The 27,689-nt window shown below is 35.2% G+C and overlaps 1 protein-coding gene across 24 annotated transcripts in view; it reads right to left on the bottom strand.

Annotated features, from left to right (window-relative positions):
* DMD (dystrophin) overlaps positions 1–27,689 on the bottom strand; it is a 1,198,278-nt gene that overhangs the window by 666,445 nt on the left and 504,144 nt on the right. For 22 of the 24 annotated variants that reach the window (XM_030020811.2, XM_030020812.2, XM_030020834.2 and 19 more), the window contains 7 exons: positions 22,804–22,983; positions 20,661–20,789; positions 18,904–19,074; positions 15,223–15,345; positions 13,736–13,873; positions 11,602–11,754; positions 10,501–10,683 (listed from right to left, as the gene is read on the bottom strand). In XM_030020811.2, the coding sequence (XP_029876671.1) occupies positions 10,501–10,683; positions 11,602–11,754; positions 13,736–13,873; positions 15,223–15,345; positions 18,904–19,074; positions 20,661–20,789; positions 22,804–22,983 (1,077 nt within the window). Of the gene's footprint in view, positions 1–10,500; positions 10,684–11,601; positions 11,755–13,735; positions 13,874–15,222; positions 15,346–18,903; positions 19,101–20,660; positions 20,790–22,803; positions 22,984–27,689 lie in introns of those variants that run through there. The other 2 variants (XM_030020828.2, XM_030020819.2) reach the window with 2 other exon arrangements.

Raw genomic sequence — 27,689 nt, 5'->3', positions numbered from 1 at the left:
CATTAGGCCTTGACAACTGTTCCATTTTTGGTCCCTTCCCGCTCTAGGCCTCCAAACTCATAGCGACCTTACTCCGCTGTGCTTTTGAGTTAATAACTTCACACAAAGAGAATAATTGGGAGGAGTAAAGTGGCAAACCACACCTATCAGCGCTACTGTACCACGAGACTGCTCCTAGCAGCGTCCTGCTGAGAAGCTCAGGAAACAGAAACAACCACGTGTCTCCTCCTGAAGTGAACTAACGCTTGAGAAAGTATTCTTTACAAGCAGCTGTAAGATATATGAGAGTGTAAAAAGTCAGTCGCATCTGAGGAATAAACGTAGGTGTGCTAGACGTACAAAAAAAAGCAGCAGAGAGCAGACACCTCCTGGACAAAGTCATGCCTCCAAGAGTCCAAGAAACTTTGGAACAGTTTATTGCTTTCTAGAGCAAACTGTAAACTACGTGATATTTGCTAGCCCATGGTTAGCATCAATACAGCAAATAAAGAATTAAAAATGCAAAAGTATGATCAAATGCTGGCAGAGATCAATAAAACCACTTTCAAGTACATATTTATATATAAAGAAGCTTTTATTCACCCCTTCCTATGTCAGCTGTGAGTGGTGATGTCGGGTAACAGAAAAATAAATGTTCTCTTCCATACTGCTAGCGCGTCTTGCCTGTAAGTGCATATATATGTAGAAAGTAGATCAAAATTATACCAATAACATGGAATTTTCATTATGAGATTGGATGGCCTTAGTCAATCACAAAGAAGTTATCTTTCAGTACAAAAAGAAGCATCTCTTTCAAGTATAGAGAGACCTAAATCCTCACTACAGGATTAAAAATTTATAAAATGCTTACATAATTCCATGAAGGCAGGGCCTTAAAAGGCACCTGGCAGCATAAAAATCTATTTAAAATAATAAACTTTCTTAAAAAAAAACATCTTTTCAAGCAAGAATGTAAATATTTTCTCATGTATGTGATTTTTCCACTCGTGTATGATTGCAGTCCACAAAAGCCTGCACATTGCAATACTTAAAACAGGTAGTTTAATGCTTGTATCTGACTTCATCAGTAACTTATATAAAAACTGAAACTTTAAAAATACACACGATTATTTTCAGCACTAGTCTTGCACAGTGTGCGCTTTATGGCTTCACAATTCTTCCCTGCTAAGGCATACCTTACTGGTTGAGAAACGCTGCATTAACGGGTTTTATTCTATGATAAAATGAATCTATCTATTTTATCTATACATAAAATGAAATAAAACCAGTTTGAATGAAACTATTCTTAATAATAGCATTAATTAGAAAAAATTGCAGTAAATTTTACGTGCTAGGAATAGCAATAGAAAATTGCAGGCTTTGATTTTGAAAACCATCAATCAACAGGCATTAACCACTGTGAACTTGCTTCCGCTGTCTTATTTTTGACCTTCATAACTTGATTGAAATGCAAAGGTTTTCGCCATAAGAAAAAGTCTGTTCCCTGTACTTTTAGGCTTAAATTTTGGGACATCTCCCAGAAACTCAGATAGTCATGCTACACTCTGATGAGCTCTGTATGGTGGATTGGATAGATACCTGCGGTTGCTTGGCTCAAAGACTTGGATGACTACTTATTCCACCCCCAATTTTTCTTTTTTTTTTTTTTTTCTTTGAGAGCGTTATTTTCACATTTAGACAAGGAAAAAAAAGAAAGATACAGACAAATGCTATAACACTTAATTTTAAACATTAAACCCAGAGTAATTCATCATTATTTTGGTTGTATTCATAAATGTAACTCTGGTTTCTTTTTTTTTTTTCTTTTCTTTTTTTTTTTTTTTTTCCCCCCAGGAGGTAAATGTATAGTTTAAAAACTATGACAAAGCATTTTGGTGCTGCAGCCAATCCTCTGTGTTCTGCACACCCTCATGCCTTTAGAGCCCTCCAAGATGTCAGGTACACTCGGTCAAGCCGTAAAATGAACATCTTCGGCAATCCCTTTTTCAGTTACTTAACAGTGCTTTTGTTTTATTCTGGCTTAGATAATTACCTCCAGATATGGACTCTCCTCAGGCTGAGGCACTGCTGCATATTGAACTTAGCTGAAGCTTATTTGAAAACTTACCCACTGCTCCTTACTAAGGACCTGCTAGCATTCACGCAAATGAGAGACTAACACAACTAGCACAAATTGGAAATTCTAGCAGTTCTGCTATAAACTTTTAACACTGACAACTTTCATTGGTATCTATTTGTTAAGCAAAGAGAAAAAAAATCATTTCAACTGTCATGAGACTGGGACATAAGACTCTCATACGCTTTACTGTGCGTGATATAAGCCAGCTCTTTCAGAAAATAAAAATAAAAAATAGAGCGCTGTGTATCTTACGCTACAGCTGCAACGTTACCATGTCCTGAAGAAAAACAAAATCTAGTAGCATTATGGCATAATTGACTAATTGGAACTACTGGGATTTAGAAAGTGTCTCTTGTTTTAAATAAATTATACATATATGTTAATTACTTCTGATAAAGATGGCATATCTCAATCTTAATTGCAGTAGTTCAAAATTGACAAGTAAAAGGAAATCTGTATGTCTGTCATGTGACTTCAAACGGGTATTTGTAACATTATAAAAAGAATTATGAAAAAAATTAAAGACTATAACTCATAACCATTTAACAAACACTGCTCAGGCCATGTACAGTCCCTAGCATTTTGGGGGGGCAGAATAAACCTCCAACTACCAGTGAGTCAAAAGATACAGCCATTCTCAGTATTAGAAATCAGTAAATAAGCAAATACTTAAGTACTTGTGTTACATTTTGGAATGAAAGACATCAGAACATATTGCAAAATCTACATCCTAGGCTGGTTTTCAACAGATATTTTAAAATGTTATTTAGAATTTTAGAAGGGTTTACCTGCAAAATACTTTTGTAATTGATTTATATGTGTTAACCTTCCAGTAGACAAAACGTATTTGAAAGTTTTTATATGCTAACTATAGAATACATAACTCCATAGAATTGTTAACCATTTCTTGTATTTGTCTTGTAATATTTTTTACAGCTGAAAAAATACATACAGACATTATAAAGGATACTTAAGGAAGGATCTGGTTGACACTTTACAAGATTAAACTCTTCTACACAGTCCTATATCCTTGTAATCACGATGTCCAATTGTGACAGTCTCTACTGAGTCCGTTAAACCAGCATTACGTACTCAAATTTGCCTGTACTGCAGGAAATACCCAAAAGAATGGAAGGAATTTCAAATGATTTTTTTACTCAAAATAGAATTTCAAAATTGTGTTTCTCAGATAGTGGTAAGCTATAGAGAAGAAACAGTGGCAGAACAAGCTTCTACACGATCTGCTGGAAGGCAGCCTTCCCAGGAACAGACTGTGGTCAGTGCCGACTTATTTAACAGCTGATTTATTAAGACTACAGAAGTGCCCTAATCTTAGACAGCATTTATGCATGAAGCTTTAGGGCTGTCTTGAATAAAAATAGGTGTAATTCTACTGACTGATCACCAAGGAACCAATTAATGTTAAATAAAGCACAGATATGTTAAATACAGTCTACTGATATCTCAATTGACTAACTCATTTTGCAATTGACTGTTGATTTGTGATGCTAACTTTCCAGATATTTATGCAAACTACATGTTAGCTGTTTTTTGAGATAATTTAGAAAATACTCTAAAAACACCACTAAAGTACCACGTTAGTGTTGAATGCTAACAGCTTCAAAGAGCAAGGTCCTAAAGCTTAAACATTGACACCTTTCAGAAATGTTAAAAGGCATTACCTAATTATTTTCCATCTTTTATTTCTTAAAATAACCTTAATCTAAATTTATAGAGATGCAATCATACAGAATAATAATAGGGTTTGTCACTTAGGCTGATTTTGTTAACCCAAGACATAGATTTTTTTTTTTTTTTTTTTTTTTTAAATAATGTAATGAAATTGCTGTCAATCCAGCAGTTTTAAAAACTAATTAAATAGATATACATAGATATTGAGCACTTGCTCTGTACATTGTCCTGGTTTCGGCTGGGATACAGTTTACTTCCTTCTGCACCTTTATGAGTATACTCGGATGCATCCATGCAAAAAAAAAAAAAAACCAAAAAACAAACAAACAAAAAAAACCCCAAAAAACACCCACCACAGAAAAAAACCCATGAGTGATGCTGACATCCTGAATTGTAGACAGGAGATGAACATCATCTCTTCAAAAGATACTGTCACTTAGGGCCAGATCACTCTGCAGCAGGTCTTTTCCCTTATTATTTCATTCAATATTATAGCCAAGTAATTTTAACACCAAATTCCTCACCATGTAGTTTATTATGTTAATAAATTATGATATACTCTATCAGAGAAAATAAGATGGTAATTAGCTGCCTTGTTTCCCGGATAGCTAGGAAATTGTAAGGAAGAAAATACTATACCAGTGTAATGCTCAGTTTTGTCCAAAGAAAATTGAAATGAGAGACAACTGGGCGCTACGTCGACCATGATTCTTTAAACAAAGGCTGTTGGTCCTGTTTCCATCTCAACCACACAGAGAACAGTAAGAAAAGCCCGTGGCATGGTTAAGACTACATTCTTATAACCACTTCGTATGATTTAAAGACAGCATCCTAAACCAGCCTTAGTCCAAGTTGCAGCAAGCTTTCATTCCTACGTGATGAGGTAAAGATGTTGAGTTTCACTTTTAAACTAGGGAATGGAATTTAGATCACTGAAGTTTGTAACAGATAATGAAAAATGGCAGAAAAAACCCTTTTCTGTAAAGTTCTGTCATCTACAAGACAGGATTTTTTAACTTCTCTCTATTAAAATACTATAGATTTGCAGTAATGATAGTGAATACTGTACAGAATTAATAAGTAAATATCAAAGATGACAAATACGCTTTAGAAGACCTCAAAATACTGTAGTAAACTTGTCCACTTTTATCAAAGCAGGCTATACATGGCCTTCACTTAAATTACCACAACACTGTATGCATTCATTTTAGACACAGAGAAGATAAAGTGCATTTAAAATGCATCTACAAAACTAGCTCTTCTTCAGCTATATCAGAGACACTCCCTATCTTCAGTGTACTTCCCATACCTTTCTTATCTTAAATTAGACATAAAACTAAAGTATTTGAAATAGAACTATATTATTAGGAATAAATTTTCTAGTAGCAATTTCCAGGTTGACAGATGCTAGAAAATAGGTGGAAACCTTCAGCCGTGATCCTCTTCCCAAATATTCTCATTCATCCTCTCCCCTTTTGCAGACCACAGTCAGAAAAGCCCAGTCTTGGGCTGTGCTGTGTAAAGCTATTTGTTTAAAAAGCTGCCACTGTAAATGTCAGAAGAGTTAAATGGTGTCACAAGATCACTTCTGTCCTGTCCTTAAGAGACCCAAAGCGCATAGGTGAAACAGATACTAATCCATCACTGTATAGTTCTTTTCTTTTGTCCAGTAGGTATTTTCTTATTTTGCTTTTTTATTGCCTTTTCTCTCTTTTATTCCTCCTCTCTCCCAGTCATTGTAGGAATAATGAATTAGTCTGCCCCTTCTTCTTGGTAACCATGACTTGTTTATTTACCCCAAGAAATATTTAAGCAAGGATAAGAGAAGAAAACTACTTCATTTCAATGCTGCTCCTTATGAAAACTGGAAAACAACGATCGAAAACAATGGTAGCACATTACCGCTGAAGTATCCATGTTATATAGATGCGGACAGGTAATTAGGACACCAAGTCCTGTGTTTATCTAACTGTGACACATTTATTTCAATTAATGTTTGATTATGTCATTAAATGAACTAAACAGAGCTCCATAGGGAAATATTAACTGAAAACTGCAAGATACCCTTAAAAGGCTGAACTTAAACAAACTCTTGAATTTCAGTTGTAAACTTGATCAGTCCTTAACCTGGTTCCAGAAGTTGATCACATACTCTCTCACCCGAAGTGATCATCCAGTTAGGAGACAAGTATTTTGAATTTCTGAATGCTTTACAGAATCTTAAACAGAATAATGCCTTTTATTTGGAAAAATGAAGTTTATGATATTCGGTTCATAGTAAGTACTGAGAGTACTGGTATTTTATCCATGTTGCAGATAACTATTGAACTGCTCAGACTAAATCACTTACCTTATAGGAATAAACACGTTTTGTATAGCTATTTTCCTTATTAATTCTTGTTCAACGCATAGTCTAATTGGTATGAAAAAGACAGTCTCTCCTGATGTTTATAATTTAATCAATTTTATTATTTTTCCCAGAATGGCCAAAATCCAGGCTCAAATATTTCAGCAGTAAGATTTCAATAGAATGTTTGTGTGTATCACCAATGAAATTACTGAAATGACTTGGGTAAGCCTATTTTTTTTTTTTTTTGCTTGTATATACATCTATAAGTACATAATTTTGAGAGCTGTTAATAGGTTGCAAGAACAATATTCCTCTTGTCCTAAAAATACTCTGGCTTACTATTTACAGCATGTATAGTTCAGCTAGGAGAGGAAAAGAAAAAACCCCACCATATGTGACAGCAGAAAGAATGTTGGATAGCTTGATAAAATATGGTAACAGGACATATGAAAACAGAATTTATAGTGTAGGCTCTGCACCTGTGTTCATCTAGAAAATGTTTTCTCATGATAAAGGCCTTCAGTACTCTCTATACACAGAGTAATTTCAGTCAGCTCAATAAAATCTAAACTGAGCCATGACACAAACATGCTCATAGACTGCTGAAATGAAAGCATGGAAAAACACCTTCCATAAAACAGGCATTAACTAAAGCTAATTTAATTTCATGTAATCAATCTATCAATAACTGGTTTTGATCCTGATTTGAATTAAACGATCTGAATCTAGCTTTTTCTCTGCAATAGATAACTATTTTCATCACCCTGGAACAGCGGCGTAAACTGTTGCAGAAAAACAGTAACTGGAAGATTTAGGTTTAGAATGTAGCAAGGACGATTGATAACTTTTTCTGAAAATACTGTGCAACTGCCAAGGCTTAATGATTTTGGATTATGCAGAGATAATCTAGAAATAAATGTCCCTTGAACTCTCTAATGTTATAATTTTTACTGAAATGAATTTTTTAAAATACAAACGTGTAATTTTAATGTGCAAAAATTGCATACTGCTCTAGGATTAAATTATAATGGCTTGTTTTTTGAAGAGTATCTTAGGCTTCCATGCACTTCAGTGGGATTTAGTGGTTAACCATCATTTTAGAACATGATGGTTGAATATTCCACTCTTCAATAAGTTATTCAGATTTCACAACTGAAGTTACTAGCAACTGATTTCAAACAGAAATTTTTAGCAGAAATGTAGTAGAACGTTAAACTTTTCTTAACACGGGAGTTGGAAATTTGCCTGACTGAAAAACTGAATTTTCTGCCCACTGTTTATTTTGCCACATATCAATAAAGACACCATGTGGGAGAAAAAACTTGTAAGACAACATGAACTCCAAAAACTTTTTCCCACTGTCATTTTAGGTTTTGTGCAGTTGTATTTATGTATTTGTGTACCATGTTTAATCTGTTATTGCAATAAACCCACCTTCTTCCCTACAGAACGTCACACCCTACTCTCTGACAATTTTTCACATAAAGAGATGACCACTTTAACAAATTGAATAATGTCTCAAAATTGGCATTAAACAGAAGATGCAGTGTTTGAGGTAATATAACTCTATCGTACCTTATTATCAAAAGTGGTGACAGAAAATTCCTTTTTATAAATATACACCCATATATATTTGTCAGTTAGTTGCTGGATATTTACTGCTACGTATTTGTGAGACAATCAGAATTTTATGAGAATCTACCATGCTAGAAAGAATCAATTCTTATATGGTTATGGTTCCTATATCCTTCTGACAGGTCTTCCCAAAAAACATTAGGGAAAAGTAAAATCCAGAGGAGCATGATCACTCTAATTTCACACTTAGATATCAGAAATATATTGGCTCCAAGAAAGGTTAGAAATGCAAATCTGTCATCAAGCCACATAATTAAAGGTCTTCTTCAATGCAGTCTTGCTATGTTTATTCAATGACTCATAATGAATTGCAAGATATACAGTACAACTAAATCCTCATTGATTCATAATAACAACTTTCAATTGTTAAATAAGTCTGTTACTGAATACATCATCAATTATAAATAAAAAATGCAGCAGTTTTCTATTTCTTTTGCTTTAAAAATAAATTCCTTTTTGTATTTTTATTATATGTTTTTATTCAGTCGGTGGTTAACATAGAAAATCTCTGTGAAAGTTATGTTTGCTGGTATATGCACGTGTTCAAGTGAATAGTTTGAATTTTCATTTTTCTTTTGTATTTTAAAGTCTTGCACAAACAATTAATTAATCCTCACAACATCCCTGTGAGGTAGGTACTTAGGCTGTATTAAAAAAAAAAAAAAAAAAAAAAGGACTCAAGAAAAATTCACTTTGTTTCACTGATTCAGCAAAGCCAAAACAGTAACAAGGCAGATGTACTTCTCACTCTGGTTTCAATCAAGAAAATATACTGCCTCTCACCAGTTTCAGTAGCTTCTGTAAAACTTCTAAAATATTTCATATGAATATCACACCTTGGTCATTGTCAACAGAGCAAGATATTTTTCATGAGAAATGAGAAGGATACAGTAATTATCCTGTACACAGGTAAATTTAATTGAATAATGACCTCATTCCCCAGATAAATACTAACAAGCAGCCTTCTTGCAGGAAATACTTGAGAATATTTAAAAATTTAACCATTACAAGGATAGAAATGTATTAGATAAATAATATATTTTAACAATAAAACTACATGTAATGGTTACATGGCTTTAAAAAGTCAATGACTGTGTTCCTTTGGCCAATTTGAAAGCACATGTGCTGATGTATCTACCTTACATATTTTAAAGAAAAATATGCTAATATATAGTTTTATTGATTTGCTAGTAAAATTTTATAACGGATATACTCGTCCTCTGTCAGGGTAGGTGGTGGGTGACATAAAAAGCACATTGACAGCAGAATGTTTTTGTATAAATTGCATGCACATTCTTATTTCTTACTTGTTTATCAAAGGAACAAATATATTCATTATTAAAAAAAAAAAAGACTCATTTACAAGACAAAGTGAAGCCTGCTCTAGCTCCATGCCAGTATAAACAATTTGCAAGTGATTACATCCATCAAGTTTAATATAAAGCATAGTAATCTGAAAAAAGTAATCAGATGGAACAAGATTTAATAACATACAAACCAAAGTTAATGTTTCTCTGATTGTTTCCATTAACTGCATAGCTATCCCAATTATTATTTTTATGTGTACATTATGTAACTTAATAGTAGAAAAGTTAAAAATACACAATACACTCAGTACATTAAATAGAGGACTGTATTGACCAAAAGGTTATACATTATTGCTGATTTTTGGAACTTTTTTCTTCTTTTTAAAAACATAGTCAACCATATATCGATTAGAAATAACACTTCATGTATTTAAATTTTCATTATCCTCTCAGTATGTCCCCTCTGTAATCTAGGTGCCTTCAAAAATAAATAAAATTCTATTTTGCTGAAACACCCCTTCACCACTAGCACTTTTAATATTACAGAAGAGCACATAATGCAACAACTTCCTTGAGAGCAAATCTTATCTTTCTTCACATAAAATCCAAAGCCCATAAGACAATGAGCAGAGTAGTAGGAATGGCAGGGAAAAACCGCCATGTAAGTGCAAAAGCAATCTCTGGTAACCTTCTAAATGGGTAACACCCAATATGTACTTTGAACATAAACCTGGAATAGTGACAGTTTATTTCCCTTTTATTTATCCAGTTATTGCAGCACATATAAACCAGCAAGCCTCATTGTATTTTATATACAACTAAACAACTGAAAATGAGGAGACACAAAGTTGGCTTATAAAATTATGTTTTCATCCTGTCAATTTTAAAAGTACACTTTCTTGCAAAAACTCCTTTGAGAATTCAAGCATTTGAAGAAAAGGCCATGTGTATATAGTGTCATAAGAATTTTTTTAATCTCATCCTAAAGTGGGTTTAACGGGTTATGGACAAATAAAAAAACAATTAAAATTGGCATGGGATGGGTAGTTTGAAAAAGACAATTTTTGTGTTTTACACGTTCACTGAACAAAATAGATGCATGGCAAACTGACGCTTTTAAACTGGAAGATGTTATGGAAAAATAATGAGGCAACAGAAATAAACATGAATTCTTCATTGCTGAGTTTTTGGTAATTGGCTGATTTAACTTAAGGGCAATTTTAAGACCAAAGCAGAGAACTATTGTATTAGAATGTAAAGATTCCCCCACTTGCAGACAATAGGGTTTTTCTTATTAATATCTGAAGAGTTGACACTGACCCTGAAGCTCTCATTGTTAGTAGGACGCTGTTAGTAGTAGCAGTTGCAAACATTTGGGTTTGCCAGTAACAACTCACAATTTGTGCATAGTTGAGTCTTCGAAACTGAGCAAATTTGCTCTCAAAATCTCGCCAGCGCTTGCTGAGCTGTATCAGGGTTGGCTCCACTGCTTTTGCAGCCCCATCCTTAGACAAGCGTTCAGCCTGCCTGTGCACCGCATTCAGATCTTCCTTCTTCTTCTCCAATTCTCCATCAATCTCCTAGTGAGCAAAACCAATACAGGGCCCAGGACAGTTAGCTAACTAGATCAATCAACTGAAAATTAGCAAAACACTTCTGTCAGAAATTCCATTTCCATTTTATTGTTACAATTAAAATTTACAGCTATTTCATGTCTTATTTTACATTTAAACAAAACAAAAATAACTGAAATTGAAGAACCTTCTTGGAGATTGGCTGTAGAGATACTAACAGCTAGTACGCAATGAAAACTAGTTAGCAAAGGCCAACAGTCTGCACTTCCAGATTCTTGCTAGCACCCTGTGATGGGCAATTGGAGAAATTCTTTTCCCAATAAGGGTCAGCATATTCAGGACAAATAGCGTTTGGACAGCTTACAAATATATGATTTGACTCTTCAATATGTTACTTAACTCCTATTTTACTCTGTGGGAAACTCAACAGAGAATGAAGCAAAGAAAGACGATGCAAAATAAACTAGGAAAACCTTTGACAGTATGTAAATAAATCTATAGAGTTTGACAGTGACATATGAATATGTTCTGATGAAAATGAATGTGCTAACATGAGATAGAGGTCATCCATATATCGGTAAGTCATTTGTTCATCTGGAACAAAGATACATAAAATCAATTACAATTTTTACTAGAAAACATTTGATGCTTCTTAATACATTGCACACTTTCCATATTATCGATAAAAAATTTTATTTAGCGTGTTTCAAATTATTTATCTATAACATTCTGTATAACAAATACAAGATATAGTACAACAAAGAAATGTCAGTTTGAACACAATTTGTTTTACTATAAATAGCAATAAAGAACTGAACTGATAATATTCTGTATCTATTGGATTATTTGTTGCATTTGCTGTCTGTTAAATTCATAAACTATCACTCAAAAAGAGGTACCATTGCCATCCCCAAACAACATTACCTTTAGCTTCTGCTCATCTTTGCGGTCTGGTAGACTGGCTAACTTTTTCTCAATGTCATCCAGCCATGTCATTAGGTCATCAGCCTGCCTCTTGTACTGATACCATTGATGAGAAATCTCTAAAGCCTTTTTTCTTCTTTGAGATCTCAAGTCCTGTTCACAGTGCAGACATTATTAGAATATGTATTAAAGGCTTATAAAATATGAATTGGTATGTGTGCACACTGACGGGGAAAAAAGTGCACAAGGCCACTATTTTTTTTTATTAAACCTTGACATTTAAATCAAGTATATAAGTATCGCAACACAGCATATTTTCTTCAGTTTAACAGCATATAAGTAACTGAACACAGCATATTTTCATCAGCTGAACAGACTATTTTTTCTTTTAAAGGAGGTTACCTAATTCAGAGTTGTTCACATGTTGAATAAGCCACTGAGACAGTCACCAATATTCACAGAAGTTAAGACTCTTATATAAATGTCAATATTTTATATAAAACACTTTTGCTCAGAATACTTACTGGACAGATGGAAACACAGCCCACTTAGTATCTAGCCATAAGTGGGCTTCCTGTGTTTTGTGATGTCCTGTGAAATTCTAGCCTGCATACAAACTCTGTAGCTATTCACAAGAAAATAATTGCAATGCAAAAATGTATGCAAAGGCAGGTTTTCTTTTTCTAAGTTAAATACCATTTACATAACAAATGCCTTGTGTTTATGACTCAGCTTTATAAAAGTATTAAAACTTCTCTTCAAGAGGAAGGTAAAAAAATGTTATTTTATTTCATATAAATATTATTAAATATACTCCATTTGCATTTGCTTTAACTGCTTAATTTTGCTCATACAGAATTCAGAAAATATTTTCATTACTGTAACTTCTTATTAAGAAGTAAATTAAAAAATTACTGGTACATTTTATATAAAAATACTCAGATGAATTTGCCTCAGCCGTTCTTGAATTTTATTTGACAAGGTTGAATGCCTTAACTGAGTCACCCAAAGGAGAATCAATCACTCTACTCCATAAAAACAGCCAGTAAGGATCTGGTCAATAGCATAGTTCTAGAAATACTTTTCTTGTTTCTCCTCCATAAAAATTATGAATTACTTCCATTTAAATGGAAAAAAGACACACCTAGGAGATTTCAAGTTTCTTTTAAACGAGGATAAAACAATGGTATATTCCACCTATTCTTTTACTGAATTCAAACAGATCTGCAAAACTGTAAAAATTAGAATGAAATCCACAGGAAAGGAAAGATGCTGCTTGAAGAAAAGTAATACTAAAATGTAACCATGCCATGTTCCCCAAGCCAAGAACAACTTAATCAAAATTTTCAGAAGAAAGAAAAAATTCTGCTCGCCAATAAGATGAAAAAGTCTTCTATAGTTGCCAGAGCCTACGGCTCCAGGTAGGCGACCAGGGTGACTTTCCAACTGTAAGATTCTTTCTTTCCTCACTTGTTTTTTTTTTTTTTTCCCCCTGGAAAGATGACTCTCCCAATTATGACTATTAGCTTGTCCAAGTAGGTCTCGCTGTGGATGTTTCTCGGAACAGTATCATACAGTTATACATCCAGGAGTGTGGTAACACAGAATTTTGACATATGACTTTGGTTTTCAGCCTCTTAGCTGCTAGGTCTAATGGTACTACCACCTACCCTATTCTAAAGAGGCTGGAGCCACTTTTCCCGCTAAAGAACATAGCATGTAAATCTTTTACTAAAGGATAAAAGAACTTATTCATTGCCAGAAGTATGTTATACAACTGAAAATAGGTTTGTGAGAATTGACTCTAACCAAGGTCTTGGACTGCTGTTGGAGAAACACAAAACATGAATAACATGTTAAAAAAGCAATTATTATCAAAGAAATCATTGTTGTCCAACTGACAATCACATGTTTGTGGACTGAGGACACTGAGACAGTACTTGTTAAGCTGGAGATTTAAAATGTCTTTTCCAAGGCATCAAGAGAAGTATATAAGAAAATATACGTTTATAGCCAAATAATTTTAAATTACTCATGTCTAAATAGTAATGAAGATTCATTTAACAGTACAACACCCTGAAATGAAGAAAAAAATGGGTTTAGTAGCATGTGCTTATAATTGTAGCTCCTATACCTTGAGAGCATTATGTTTAGTCTGCAACAGCTGTTGTTTTATCTTTATTTCCTCCCGTTTTCTCTCATCTGTGATTCTCTTTTGAAGCGTGTCGCCTCTTTGCAGCAATTCTTTCACTGTGCTCTCATCATCTTCGCTCTGATTTTAAAAAAAAAACAAAACCAAGAATAACGGGCATTTTAATCTTATTATTACTTAAGTACTAGGAGATACAGATGTATAAAACTACACTTCCTCTGCTAAGGTGAACATCTAACAGCTACTTGCAGTTCTATACTGAAGACCGAATAACTTTCACTTGCTTTCTACAATACATGTAGACCCTTGAGGGGTACAAATAAAACAGCACTTGAAAACCTACAGCTGTTTGATATTAGATCTTATGCAGCACCCAGGATAACAGGATGAAAGCATTAAAGGCAAAAAGGTAAAATATATTTTACTTTAAAACAGAAGGAACAGATACATCTAAAATATTCTAAATCACTCTCAGTAGTCACTGAATTTGCCAGTACGCTAGGAGGCCATGTAATTCCTGACCATTGCACGTATCATCACGGTGCAAAACAGCTATTCTGGCAGGGAAAATGACACCACTAAGTACTTTTTAGATAGAAGCTGAATCTATGCCACAGCTTCTGAGAGTGTATCTCTTGAACCACACTACACATTTTACATAAAGAAAGGGAACAAAATATGCTCAAGTAGTGGAAAAGAATATTGACTCTTTATATTGCTTGTAAAGAAATATATATTTGATCTTGCTGTGGACTCACAAAGAGAGGGTCCTAAAGACGAATCTCTGTTATTGCCCAGCCAAGAAACGTCATCCCTCTGAAAATCACTCTGGAGAAAACACACTACAGTGGTAACAGTAGCAAAGCACAGCAGTATTTTACTCCTCTTTTTTTTCTCCCCCCGCCCCGCCCACCCCCAATATGGATAAACAGTTTTACTACTTGCAAAGAGCAAGCATGAGTAATAAAGCTTACCACAGCCACAAAACCTATTTACAATAAATGGTATAATCAGATTGGTTAAGAATTTAATTGGCTAGTGGCATTTGTTTCAATGATCATTGCCTAGCATTTGTTTTTAGTGAATGTCGTCTTTTACTATATTGCCCATTTAGATACATCATTCTGAGTTTTCTTGGTCTTTGTACTGCTACAGAGATTTTAATATTCATTCCCTATTCTGTAATATTGCTGGTACTAGTATAAAACCTGTAGATAATATTCCTGGTTTACTTTGTGTTTTCACAAGGGTCGAAAAATGTTTTTCTTATAAACTAACAATGGACTTATCACTAAAACTTCTAGTTAATGCTAACTTGGGACTTTTGATTTTATAATATATAAGCACAATAAAATTCTGTCCAAGTCATATCTAAAGATTCTAACAGAAATATGGAAGTTTCTAATTTTCACTCAGTTTTTGTCACCTCCCTGCCTACTTCACTCAGACTTCCATTTCAACCAAATTACCATATCTTTATTGAAGTCCTCCTCTTTCAGATTCACCCCCTGCTGAATTTCATCCTCCAGTGGTTCAAGCATTTTTTGTATATCGAAGTCAAATTGCTCCAATTCCTTCGAAGGAATGAAGGGCTAAAATGGGAGAAATACAAAGATTGTTTATTTAAATCACACACTTAATAGTTTTATTAGAAACACAGATGAAAAGAGACATCTGTTCTACCCCCTATTGCTAAAACAATGGTAGACTTCCCATCATGTGGAAAAATATCTACACCATACAACTCAAAGTACCCAAAGATACAAGTGAAGATAGGTATTTAATAATACTGTAGAATTTACATATAAGAAAACATAAGAATTCTATGGTGAGTGACAATTAAAAAAAAAATATGGTATTCTCTCATTTGTGTGTAAGAACAGGTTCACATAAACAGTGTAACGTAACAATTTGTCTAAAAAATTAAATGTTGACACTATTTGGCTATATCTGGTTTGTCAGAAATTACACAGCAACAAGCAATCCATTCAGATGAAAAACCACCTACTACTACCAACTGAGAAAAATTTAATGATAATTTGTTTCAGCATTTTGAAATCATTGCTCTCTCACAAAGAATAGCAAAAATGCCAGGTGAATTATACAACACAAAAGACAGATAATCTTTGTGTAAGATATTCCCCTAACAATATTTTGTAACATATTAAAAAAATGAACAAAACTTCTTTAAAAGAGCTTTTGTTTTAAAAAAGCCTCAAGAAAAACGCAGGACCACAAAACCCTCAACCAAACAAAACAGGCACAATTTCTCCAAAATTAATCACAGTATAATTATGGTGCTTTAGCTTAGCGTTCACTTTTAAACTCTAAAACAAGTGCCACTTATTAACAACAATACACTGCCCTTTATCTACATGATACCCTAGTGCCTGTGGATAGTTCAATGTACAATATGCAATATATTTATTAAGTGCATTGCAAAGGATCAACAGAGAAAGCTTTCTTCTTTCAAAGCTTTAAACACAAGAACAAGCAACAAATTCTTGATGATTCTGGCATAAAATTTAGATTTAAAGGTAATTAATGCTTTATGATGTTCTAGGAACTCTTGGACATACAACTGTCTTCTTGCTAAAGACACAAGCACATTATATTCTAATCAGTTCTCCTTTACTCTTCCCTCCAGTACAACTGGTATTTATTATAAAGCAAAAATTTGTAATGAAGGTGGTAACAATCAAAGTTAATCAGTTAAAACAAGAGAGACTGGACATCAACTGTAATCTGTGCTCAGCTGTTCCACAGATGACCTGGGACAATTAGGGTAAAAATGCCTTAATTGTATCTGGTTGATTGTTTTAATGACAAAGAATTTGCGCACTTACGAACATTGATGGAAATACAATAATGTATGATATTCATAGAGAATAATACTGTGCTCGCAAATTTTCATCAAGAAGCTCAGCATTACACTCAGCAGGCACTTCAACTGAGGTAGAAATAGTAGCAAGTAGTACGCAGTAATTTCTTCTCAAATGCTCTGAAGGATATCTTCAAAAGTACTTAAATCTCACTAAAAGACAAATCAACTAATAAAACTGGAATATAAAATTACTCATCTCTAACAAATGTTTAAAAAAAAAAATAGCAAAAAGGAAAATGGAAGGAGAACTACTAAATGAAATTCCAATAACTGAATGAGGTTCAAAGACACTTGAAAACACTTGAAAAGGTTAAATCTCATTTTAGTACACTATGATAATTTTGTTAACTCGGGACACAACAACTATGTACTACCGTTTACCGACTTCACAGGTCATTTCTTATTACTTCATTGTTGTACCGATAATTGTTATTATTTGAAAAAATATAGATAATTTGAAAATAGATGAGAACTGATTGAAAATAGATTATGAGAGCTTACTATCCTCTTGAACTGATTTTTTAATCTATTATTCACTGAGTGAATAATTTTACCTCAGTGGGAAAAAACCCCAAACACTTAGGAAGCATAATATCACCCCAAAAGAATACTAATCTTTGAGCCCATGAAGCTGAAATAATGACTAAGGGAAGTACAGTTACCTACATTATACAGGTGGACAAAATGAGGCACCCAGCAATTTAGTCCTTTTTCCAAATGCATACAGCGAGTCAGCAGAAGTGCCAAGAATTCAGACAAGCTTTTGCCTCTCTATCTTATGCAATACCTATTAAATATAGATATCCTTTGTGAATCATACCCTAGCTGTCCATTCCCTAAGGTCCTGGAGAAGCTCCCCTAACTTCTAATTTACCATTAAAATTACGAGCTGTAGTAATTCCTCTCATCTTGCTAGGTACATGGTGTATAAAGCTTAGTGAGGTGCTGCCATTCCAGCTCACCTTGCCTATAGAATCATAAATGGGAGAACACCTGAGAGAGGAAGGCTGCCAGGTGGAAGGAGTTTGTTTCCCCTTCTTTTGAGCGAGCCCACAACATGCAATGCAAACAGTGAACCCATGATAAACCACCTTCAGGCAGTCCCATTTTTTCCCAAGACAAGCAATAATTTCACACAACCCTATCAAAGGCTGCCTCAGCCCCGTATGCTTACAGCGTTGTGGAAGTGCAAGGTAAAACTGAGAAGGAAATCCAGACTGCAGATAACAGATGTTCAGAATAAAAAACATCACGCAACACAGTCGTTCGGGCTTTGCGCCAAGATGTTCTCTGTCTACAGTTTGTACTTGTGTAAGAAGTAAGTGAGAAGCACACTTGGAACGGCTGAAGTACTACTGATGGCCAATAGAAGAAAAAAGATGACCTTTATTCATAGGACATATTCTATTCTGTTCAAATACCCACAAAGAATGTGCTGGTTACAGAGGGTATTGAGCCCTGCGTAAACCCCAAACAACTCATGAAAACCACGTCTCTTTGCTCATGCTTTTTGCAAAGCTTTTTTCTTGCTCCGCCAGTGATCCTCTGTGCATTTATTTCCCGTGCTATTACAGTAGCCAGCAAAAATAGTTAAGATGAGGATCCATGCACTCCCATTATCCTATATACCAACTTGCATGGCTGCCTGCTTTAATCTGCTGAATAGCTCTTTGCAATAAAGGCAGCAAATACAGTGGAGAAAGTAGGTGGCTTATGTCCCTCCTCATTCCAATTCAGAAGTCACAACTTGGCTAAAAATTACCTAATCATACTGAATTCAGATTCAGTAGTCATACTAGTTGTACAGATGAGTAGCTGAAGTATAATTGATATAATCTGTGTGTATATATCTGCCTCTGTCTCAAACCTTGGTGAGTCACAGCCTCATAGGAAAAGACTGAGTGCATTTAATGAAAAATTAGTCCTCAAAAGTCAATCTATATAAAAAAAGGCTACTCGTATTTTGATAAGATCAAGCATCTTACCAATTCCTAGATGTTGTTCATTCTTCCTAAGTTAATGAAGTAATCGTTACGTTCATATAAAGTCATCGAATACTTTTAATTGTGAAACAGTGAAAAAAGACCTTAATGCCAAAACCCCCAAACCTTCACACTTTTAAAAAAAGAAAAGTCTTAGGATCTACATTTTTGTCCTTTAAAAGCTTAGGTTTGGGAGAAACTGCAGCCCGCTATGTAGTTGTAATTGTGCACCTTACATAAATACCACTTTGTATGCATCTCCATATGGAAGCAAGTCCTCCTACCTTTCCACTCTTAATTCTTTGTGATATAGTTGCAAATCGCTGGTTGAGCTCTGACAGTTTAGGCTCTATTACTTTCCTGCAGTGATCTCCACGGTTTGTCATCAAGTCTACCGCCTGGTCACGCACAGAGTCCACCTTTGGGTGCATATCATTCAGCTCAGCCTTTAAGCGCTACAGTCCGTGAGCAAGAGACAGGGCTTGAAGTTAGTAATAAATGCAAAGAGAGAGAAAGAGAGAGAGAGAGAAAGTGTGCAAAGGAATAGGGAGCAAAACCACAAAGCAAATTCAGATAATTACGCATGAGTGTGTAAATCCAGTAGAAATACATTAGATAACATTCCTACTCATAGCCCTCAAATTTATAGCAGGAATGTATCTACATGTCCGTTTTAATATCTCCTAGAGGAAATTAATGGTGAACATTATTTCTAGCCAGGTTCTTATCTGCAATAATACAATCCTCAGCATATTTCAGGATACGCTAAATTATTTTACGTTCCTAAAGCTAGGAAGAGCTGCTAATTCATGTATTATGAAACTGGATGTATAGATGTTGCTTTCATTACTGTTCAGGCCCATAGTTGAGGCAGGGAAAAATGACCAGATGAAAACCAGTGGGAATTTTTTCTGTAAATCTATCACAGATTACAAAAAAATGAGGGCAAATACCTTCTTCCTCTGCAATAGTTATCTTAACAGTAGATCCCAGTATGGGCAGAGGCCGAAAAAGATAGCCAGGATTCGGGAATCATAAACACGGTTGAGCATTAAGAATTACATTTCACTGTCTGTACGAAATGCCTTTGTGCAATACAAGTATATATACCTTTAATGATGGCAAAGATAATTGTACTTTGTACCTGATGGTGGCAAAATTGTTCATTCAACTACAAAAGTCTGTCCCGCAATCCTGCTGAGATCAATTGAGAGCACTGATTTATGCTCTGCCTTGGAATTTGTAAAGTTTTGCTTTAGTAAATGGTATCTTTATGTTAGTGTCAGCAATACAATTCTGATTTTGATTTGCAAGCTGTTCCTCAGATAGTATGTACTGACCATGGAGTTCAACACAAAGTAAAACTTCACACTGATTTCAGAAGAAAAAAAAAAAAATCCATACAGATAATAATTTGAAGTTGTTTAACCTTAACAAAGAAGGTATTTTAAATGAGATACTTTCAAATTCACATCTATCTTGAAAGTTAATTTTTCATCAGTTGGTCAAATGGTGCAATGGGCCAAATAAAACCTCCTGGTTGATATGCTAAACCATTATTATACAGCTTGTTCACCATATATATATTTTTGTCTGTGGTGTTGGTCTGGCAGCAATGCAAACAGTGTTTATAGAATTAAAACAATCATATGACAGAGACATCAAATGCAGATACCATAGATATCAGAAAAGTATCACAGAAAAGCAATTAAAAATGAAGAACACGGAAAAAAAAGGATTTTGTTCAATCAGATGTTTTAAGGAGTTTTTTTTCCAGCAAACACAAGTTTAATAAGCTGCTGTTCTACTCACCAGGAAGTCCCCAAGACTTATAATAACATATCTGGTTTTACTTCTGCAGGAATTTAACTTTTGTAATGCAGTGCAAATTTATTAAGTAATCTACAAGCTGCCAGAGGGTAGCTTTATCACAGAAAAAAGAATGTTAATCAATTTGTGACACCTTTCAAAATATGCTAGTTTTGACACAGTCCTTTTAAGAATAAAATTAATGCTTTCCAGAAAATCGCATTTTTTTTACCTTAAGAATTTCCTCTTTTTGCTGGGGTTTTTGTTTATCAGATTCATCCAACAGTATTTCAGCACGATACATCCAAGTTGTGACATTAGCTACATTCTGATCAAAAGCCTCCATGTGCTTTTGATATTCCTGTATGTGGAAAAGGTAAATACTGCATACAAAAAAAGTAATCAGAACTGAAATAATAGCAGTAATTACGCCAACTGTGGCAAACATGCATACATTATGAAATTAAACTTCTTTATTTTACACAGTAACTGCTTCTTTCGTGAAGGCTAGAATCTGTTGTTTGTTTGCTCTCACTTTATATGTTAAGTTTCTTTAAAAAGACATTCTAGGAAAGAGAGAAGGTTCCAAAGTGACAGGCAGGAGGGTGATAAAGTCACAGCGAGACGCGGGTGTCTGCAGCTCAGCCAGGCTGCTGAGAGGAACAGGAGGGTGACAGCCAGACCTACTGGAGGTGGAAAGAAGAGTTTCCCAAGAACCAGGTACAGAACTCATTTTGGAAAGCCACTGCGCTGATCGAAACTCAGACGGTAACAAGGATGCACTTGCAAAGTCACAGTCAAGAACGGGAGCTTTGTATCCAAAAGTCGTATTTACATTTCATCTCGCTTCTCTGCTTTGGGACTGCTTTTTAAAAGCTATTCTAGTTGATATTCTGAGAAATCTTTTTTTCCCTCCTTAATTTAAAAACATTTTGTCTTTTCGGTGAGCTCACTAGAATGAGGCCTTTGCATATCCACACAATACATATGCGTACCACACACCTGAGCTCAAAGATTTTAATAGTCCTTTTGGCCCCTGCATGTATGTACCTTTATTTGACACTGTTCTAAAATCAGTAAAAGACCAACTCCCTCTCTCATACCTCTTTATCATGGGTTCTAGTAAATATTAACCAAAGAATCCAAAGCAGAGAAAGAGAGAAAGTAGAGGAATATAACTATACCAGTCTATAAACTCCATTATGTGTTTCTTACAATCAGTTCCACATTGAAGCTGAGCACCTACATCATACTGAATGAAAGGCTTAAGTTTTCCAGACAGAATAGACACAACCAGATGCTTTCACTTGTACACTGCATACAGCCGAAGCAGCCCCGTAGTGATGCTGTATATCCGTCGCAGAAGCACTCGTAATGTCGCCACACAGGCTCTAGTGGAGCTCCAACACATCAAGCTTGGAAAAGTCATGATAAAGGCTAGCACACCCTTGAGAACCACTCCAGTTTCTCCGGGTTGAAACTGCATTCCCATGCTCTCGGCAACAGAAACAGCGTACCAGATTTCCCAAAGCATTCTGGCAGCCCAGGGGTTAAGACCCTTCTGCGTTTAAGGGTTCAAGCTGTCATCTCTTCATGACAGAATGAATTTTGAGGGAGAACATAGTTATGCGACTATCAGCAGTTTGAAGCAGCTGGGGCTGAGGCTCCTGAATCTGTATTAAATGTGTATTAGGGATTTTACTTTCGACTGGGCTTAATCTGGTCCCCTTAAGTAATTATCCTCATCAAAACATGCACTACAAAGCTATCCAAGGGAGCATCATGCAGTTCTGGAAGACCAAATCATAGTCCTTGAGCACATCAGGTGTGCACCCTGAGCAGAGCTGCCAATTTAGTTGCCTCTGAAAGGAATCTAGTTCACGCACACACACACCAAAGCTACCCTGTGGACCAAACCAACATGCAAGCGGGGACTTACTTCCCAACTGTACTGTTCCCAACAGAAATGTTATTGTAGCCAAAAGCAGCTGAGGTTGTTGGTATCAATATCAAGACCTACTCAATTTATATGACTATTTCTTTCACCTGATTCATATTCAAGCAGTCTAGGTCCTTGGGGAGAAACTGCATTTCATTCATTAGGGGAAAAAACCCAAGAAAACAGTCCAGGAACTACTGAGGCAGAGAGGAACAGGATGCGCTAACGATCAAGCCTCCGCAGAGCCATCACTCTGTAAGCAGTCAGATTCTTAAAATATAGACGGTATACCAAACAACAATCAGTCTGATTGTCTGTGTACCTATGTATTCAATAAGCACAATCCAAGGCACCAGAAAAAAATACTCCTATAAGGCTGAGCACCTACAACTGGGCACCAACATTTCCTCCGTGTGAACAAATGCATTTTCCTTACCAGTAACAGATTGAACCATTCCTCAGCGCGTGAAGTTACGGCTATCCAGTTACTGTTCAGGAGGCTGAGTTTATCCTCCACCAGACTTTCCTGTCCTTTCAGCACTGTCTTCAAATTCTCTCCTAAATCGCTGATGCTCTTAAGATGGACCTGGCGTTTCTCAATCTCCTTCCGTGTTGCCTACATGAACAGAATTAAAAAAAAAAAAAAAAAAAAAAATTCAGGAAATTAAAAATTCTCCACCCTAAGTACAACCGCCAGTAAGTTCACACTAAAACACACATTCTTGCTTCCTGTAGGAAGGGAAAGCATTCTGTGAAGAGCAGTGAGTACAAAGCAAATTGTTCCTCTTCAGCTTTGATAAAATTGTAAATGTTCTTCATATTCTCGCAATCTTTTTTGGTAATAGTTTCATTTTAAAAACTGTGAATTCTCTCTTTCACAATCCAGTGTTTAAAATATAGTTTTAATACTTAATTATTAAACAAGAATCCACATTTTACAATATTTATATTGAGATGTTTAAAGTTACTTGGCATATAATAAAATGGCATAGTTAACAAATAGCACATAAAGCTTACATAATAAATGGGACAGTAATAAAACATCATGATGACATCCATCTTAAGACTTAGAGAACTCAATTGAAAATACTCTAGTGAAATATTTTAGTATTCCTTTAATATTTTTCAATGCAATTTTTTTCAGCAAAAACCATGTTCCTCTCTCCTGTTAGAGTTCTTGTTTCTCAACTGTAGAAATGCATCTTTTCATTACATTCACTTGGGATTTCACTCTGCAAACTAAAATACTAAAATCAGCTATTGTCCCTAGCACCTCTGAGCTTGAATGACTAAAATACGTATGCAGTGCTACAAGATCAGGTTTCCAGCATCTCCTCCCGCTATTATCTTACCTTATATAAATAGATTTAAATGATATGGAAGGTCACATAATGTACTCATTATTCATGTCTTAATATTTGTTGCACATGCAAAAAGTCTAACAAAAAGAGCAAATCCCAACATATTTAGACAACATGTAAAAAAGCAGGAATTTAATATGAAATACTGACAAGACACAATGCAGAGTATAACGGTCTTGCTGAATACTCAAGGAGAGGCACAAATTCCTCTCCACCTAATATTACATATAACCAGTTTTATGAAAGAAATTTATCTGAGCTCCTTTGCACCTGATAGCAACCATCCAGACATATCTGATCTCTGCTTATAAAACAAAGCTCCAACTAGAAATGAAGTGGTCCAAACTGAACCCAAACAGAAGTTCAGAGAAAAGTAAGAATCACTAGTCTCCAGAGACACTGATTTCTCACAGATAACTTGAATACACTAAAAGAAGAACCACTTCTAATCAAACCGCAATCACAACCCTTCCATCTCCGGATCAACACTGTTACTGGAGTAGAACTGCACCTTTATCACCTCCACACTCACACACCTCTCACGGTCACACATCAGCATGATTTTGTTGATAATGCGTTGTTAGGGAAAGTAGAATTTTCAGTTTGCGATAAAGACCGTATAGGAGTTATTCTTTTTGGTACAATACGATCTTAATAGTACCTCCAACTTACTTGGCATATGTTATGCTTAAAGCAGCAGCTCGCTTCCTGTGATTAACAGAATTAATGATCTAATTTTGTAATGTTATTTCACAGAAAAGGTTTTACACTTGCATTGCATGTAAGTATGAGAAATTTTACACATTCTACCAATTTTCTCAAATACAGAGGTTTTGTAATAGAACCAAGACATGATTAATGCCAATTATTAACTATAAACTACAGAATTAGAGAATTTGAAATGGACGGTTTCAAATTTCAACAGGTTCTTGTCAGATTAAAGGAAAAACATGCCCTCTTCTAGTACAATTTTACCTGTTTCACAGCAGGTACAAAATGTCATCATAAAAAAGAATAAGACAAAGAATATAATTTACTTCCAACTCAGGATGGAAGATTTGGATCAGCTTTATTACCTTTTCTGAACAATTTACTTCCATTTGGAAAAGAATCCCTGAAGCATATTTACTATGGGTTGTGGTTTCCGTTGTATTTTACCTGTAGGAAAACTCAGACCAGTCTTGGGCTATGTATATATAAATATTAACCCCAACCAGAAATGTAAACAGATGGATCAGACAATTAAATGACTATTAAATAAAACTGCTACCCAAAAGCTGAATGTGTAATTCCTGATGTGTATCAAAAAGTGTAACTGCACTTTGCCTGATCCCAGGAGTTGCTCCTTTCAAAGTAAAGAAATAATGTAAACCAAAGAGTAGGTGTACCTCTGGGCAATATTAACATTCCTGTGTATTAGCAAGTAAGGGACATAAATAACCAGTGAGATAAGTACACAATCACGCTTTCCCCCACCTTCTTTAAAAAAACCCATTTAGGCCTTCAACAAAACATCAAAGTGAAAGCGCCATCTTCTGCAATACTTCAAATCTCAATTATTCAAAGTTCTGACATATAAAATCCTGGACCCACTAGAACACAGTCAAAGAACTAGCACGGTCTGTAAAGACAGTGGGATTCCACGCTGCATTATCAGCTAAGACCTCCTCTGTATCATACAATACGTACTAGGTAAACTAACAACTTTTTTTCAGTTCTTTCACAACTTTGATAACACGACTGTTTTTTTTTTTATCTGACATTTCTTCATTATATTCTTCAGAATTCTGTTTCTCTTTTCAGTATTACTAGACAGTGACAGCCTACATATACTTCATCCATTGCAATATAACACATAGCATTGGTAAATCTTGTGTATTAAAAAGACAAAAGAACTGCTATTAATTTAACAACACTATATAGAATAAATAAAAAAAAGTGTCATGATCCCAGGATATAAATAGAATTATTTCATTAAAACTCAGGGAGTGGCTTTCAAAATCTGCTAATTTTTGAAGAGCAAGTTCCAATATTCAGTGACTTGGCCTTCACCCATCACCTTTCCCTGTAAGTTCTTGGGAAATAGAAGAGCATATTTCAACATCAAAGGAAAAACCCCAACCTTGCTGTATTTAAACTCCCTCCTTGTCGCCCTAACATCAAATTGCATTTCAGCTGTGCAGTTTATTTGAAAATATGTAAGAAAGATGTAGAAATTTTATTTTAACTACCAAATCAGAAGTGTTAGCTCTGTAATCTAAGAATGGCATTTAAAACATCCGACGCCTTAAAAAAAGAAACACCAAAATCCCAAACACCACCACAGTGGGTACAATATGAAACATTAACAAATAAAGTGGTGAAAATCTTCCCAGAAGGACTAGGCAATTTATACATTTTGATTTTGCGTGTTTATCAGGATGAAACTATGTAACATAAATAAAATATATAAACAAGTTAGAAGTTGGGTAGAAGCTAATCTGATGCAATCTCACATTGCATTTTGTGGGGAACAGAAATATGTAAATAAAAGGTTGAACTAAACATCATAACACCCAGAATTCAGCTGTAGCTGTGAAAATTTGTCAGCAATGTTTAACAGTGTTTTAAAACAGATTACATTCACTCTGCTATTTGTCATTATAGTGAAGTTAGTACATTCACCTTTTTTTTTTTTCCTTAGGACTAATATATTTAGTTACAAAACAAAAGTTTATTCAAGTGTGTATTACTTGCTGGAAGACAAAGGTTCCATAAATACTTTCAGGAAAGACAGCTCCATTAAAATGTGTATACAAATTATACAGATTATATTAAGGAATATATATATATGGTCATCTCTTCTTTACATATACCTCCATGTAGGATCACATCTACTAGCAGATACAAGAGTTAAAGATGATGGCAATCTTGCCATTCAAATTGCTGTTCAAATTTCTGTTGTAATTCTGAAATGTCTCTTTGGAAGGAACTTTTGTACTTCCACTTTTTTGAAGCACCAGTTATGGCTATGTGGTACAGGATACCACAATGGAAATTCTTTGACGCAACAAATCCGTATTTCACTGAATGAAATCTCTCCTTAGCTCTTAAAGGAACCATTATTCTTTTCTCACTTGTGTTTCTCAGAAAAAGTGCTGGTAGCATGCCTTAATCACAACTGAGACGTCACATCACCACCACTGAATCCCCAGGACCTGCACATTTCCACGAGAAATGGCGTTTAGGTTCCTGGCCCCCAGGAAATGAAAGCAATCAGATCCTTCCTCTCTCTCAGAACTCTGCGTGCCGAGCATCCCGCAGGTGACCGGTTTCTAATCCCCATCCCGGTAACACCAGAAGGAAGACAGGGAGAGAGAAAGACGACCAGCTGAGTTTCCCTTACACCAGTCCCCACCATCGAAACCTCAGGAGAGAAGTTGTAGTGCAAAATACAAGTTTTATTTAAGAAAAACAACTTTGGATGGCTTGAAACCCGGGCGGAAGCCAGATTACTCTGCAGTGTTGAAAGGCACGGGGGCAAGCCTGACTGAGAATTCATGAGAGGTTTGTAGTTGCGTACAATGGTATTTCACCTATTTTACATACGGAGCCATAGGATGACAGGATGAATCATGTTAGTATAAATAAATGCAGTTCCCTGCGCAGCCATGTACACTTTGAGTGGGGTTCACAGCTCCCTCTCTGACCCCACTGTACTGTTCCATACTCTTTATCTTTCAGCTTACTAACAAATACTACTGGTTTTGTTTTGTTTTCTTCACTTGATGTTTCATAAGGGAGCGAAAATCACGACCTCCTTCACATTAGCAAATACTAACCAGGAACGAATTATGCTTGAAAACAGAAGCTACATCGGAATGGCTTTTTCTGAGGACGTGCTGCAGAGGGTTTCTGAGCTATATTTTATAACAATAAAACTACCGTGTATCAAGTTGAACCGCTGATGTTTTTTCAAAAA

This window comes from Aquila chrysaetos, chromosome 7, assembly GCF_900496995.4.
Source record: "Aquila chrysaetos chrysaetos chromosome 7, bAquChr1.4, whole genome shotgun sequence".
NCBI lineage: Eukaryota > Metazoa > Chordata > Aves > Accipitriformes > Accipitridae > Aquila > Aquila chrysaetos.
Note: the sequence above shows the minus strand (reverse complement) of the source record. Positions and strands in the feature narration are given on the sequence as shown.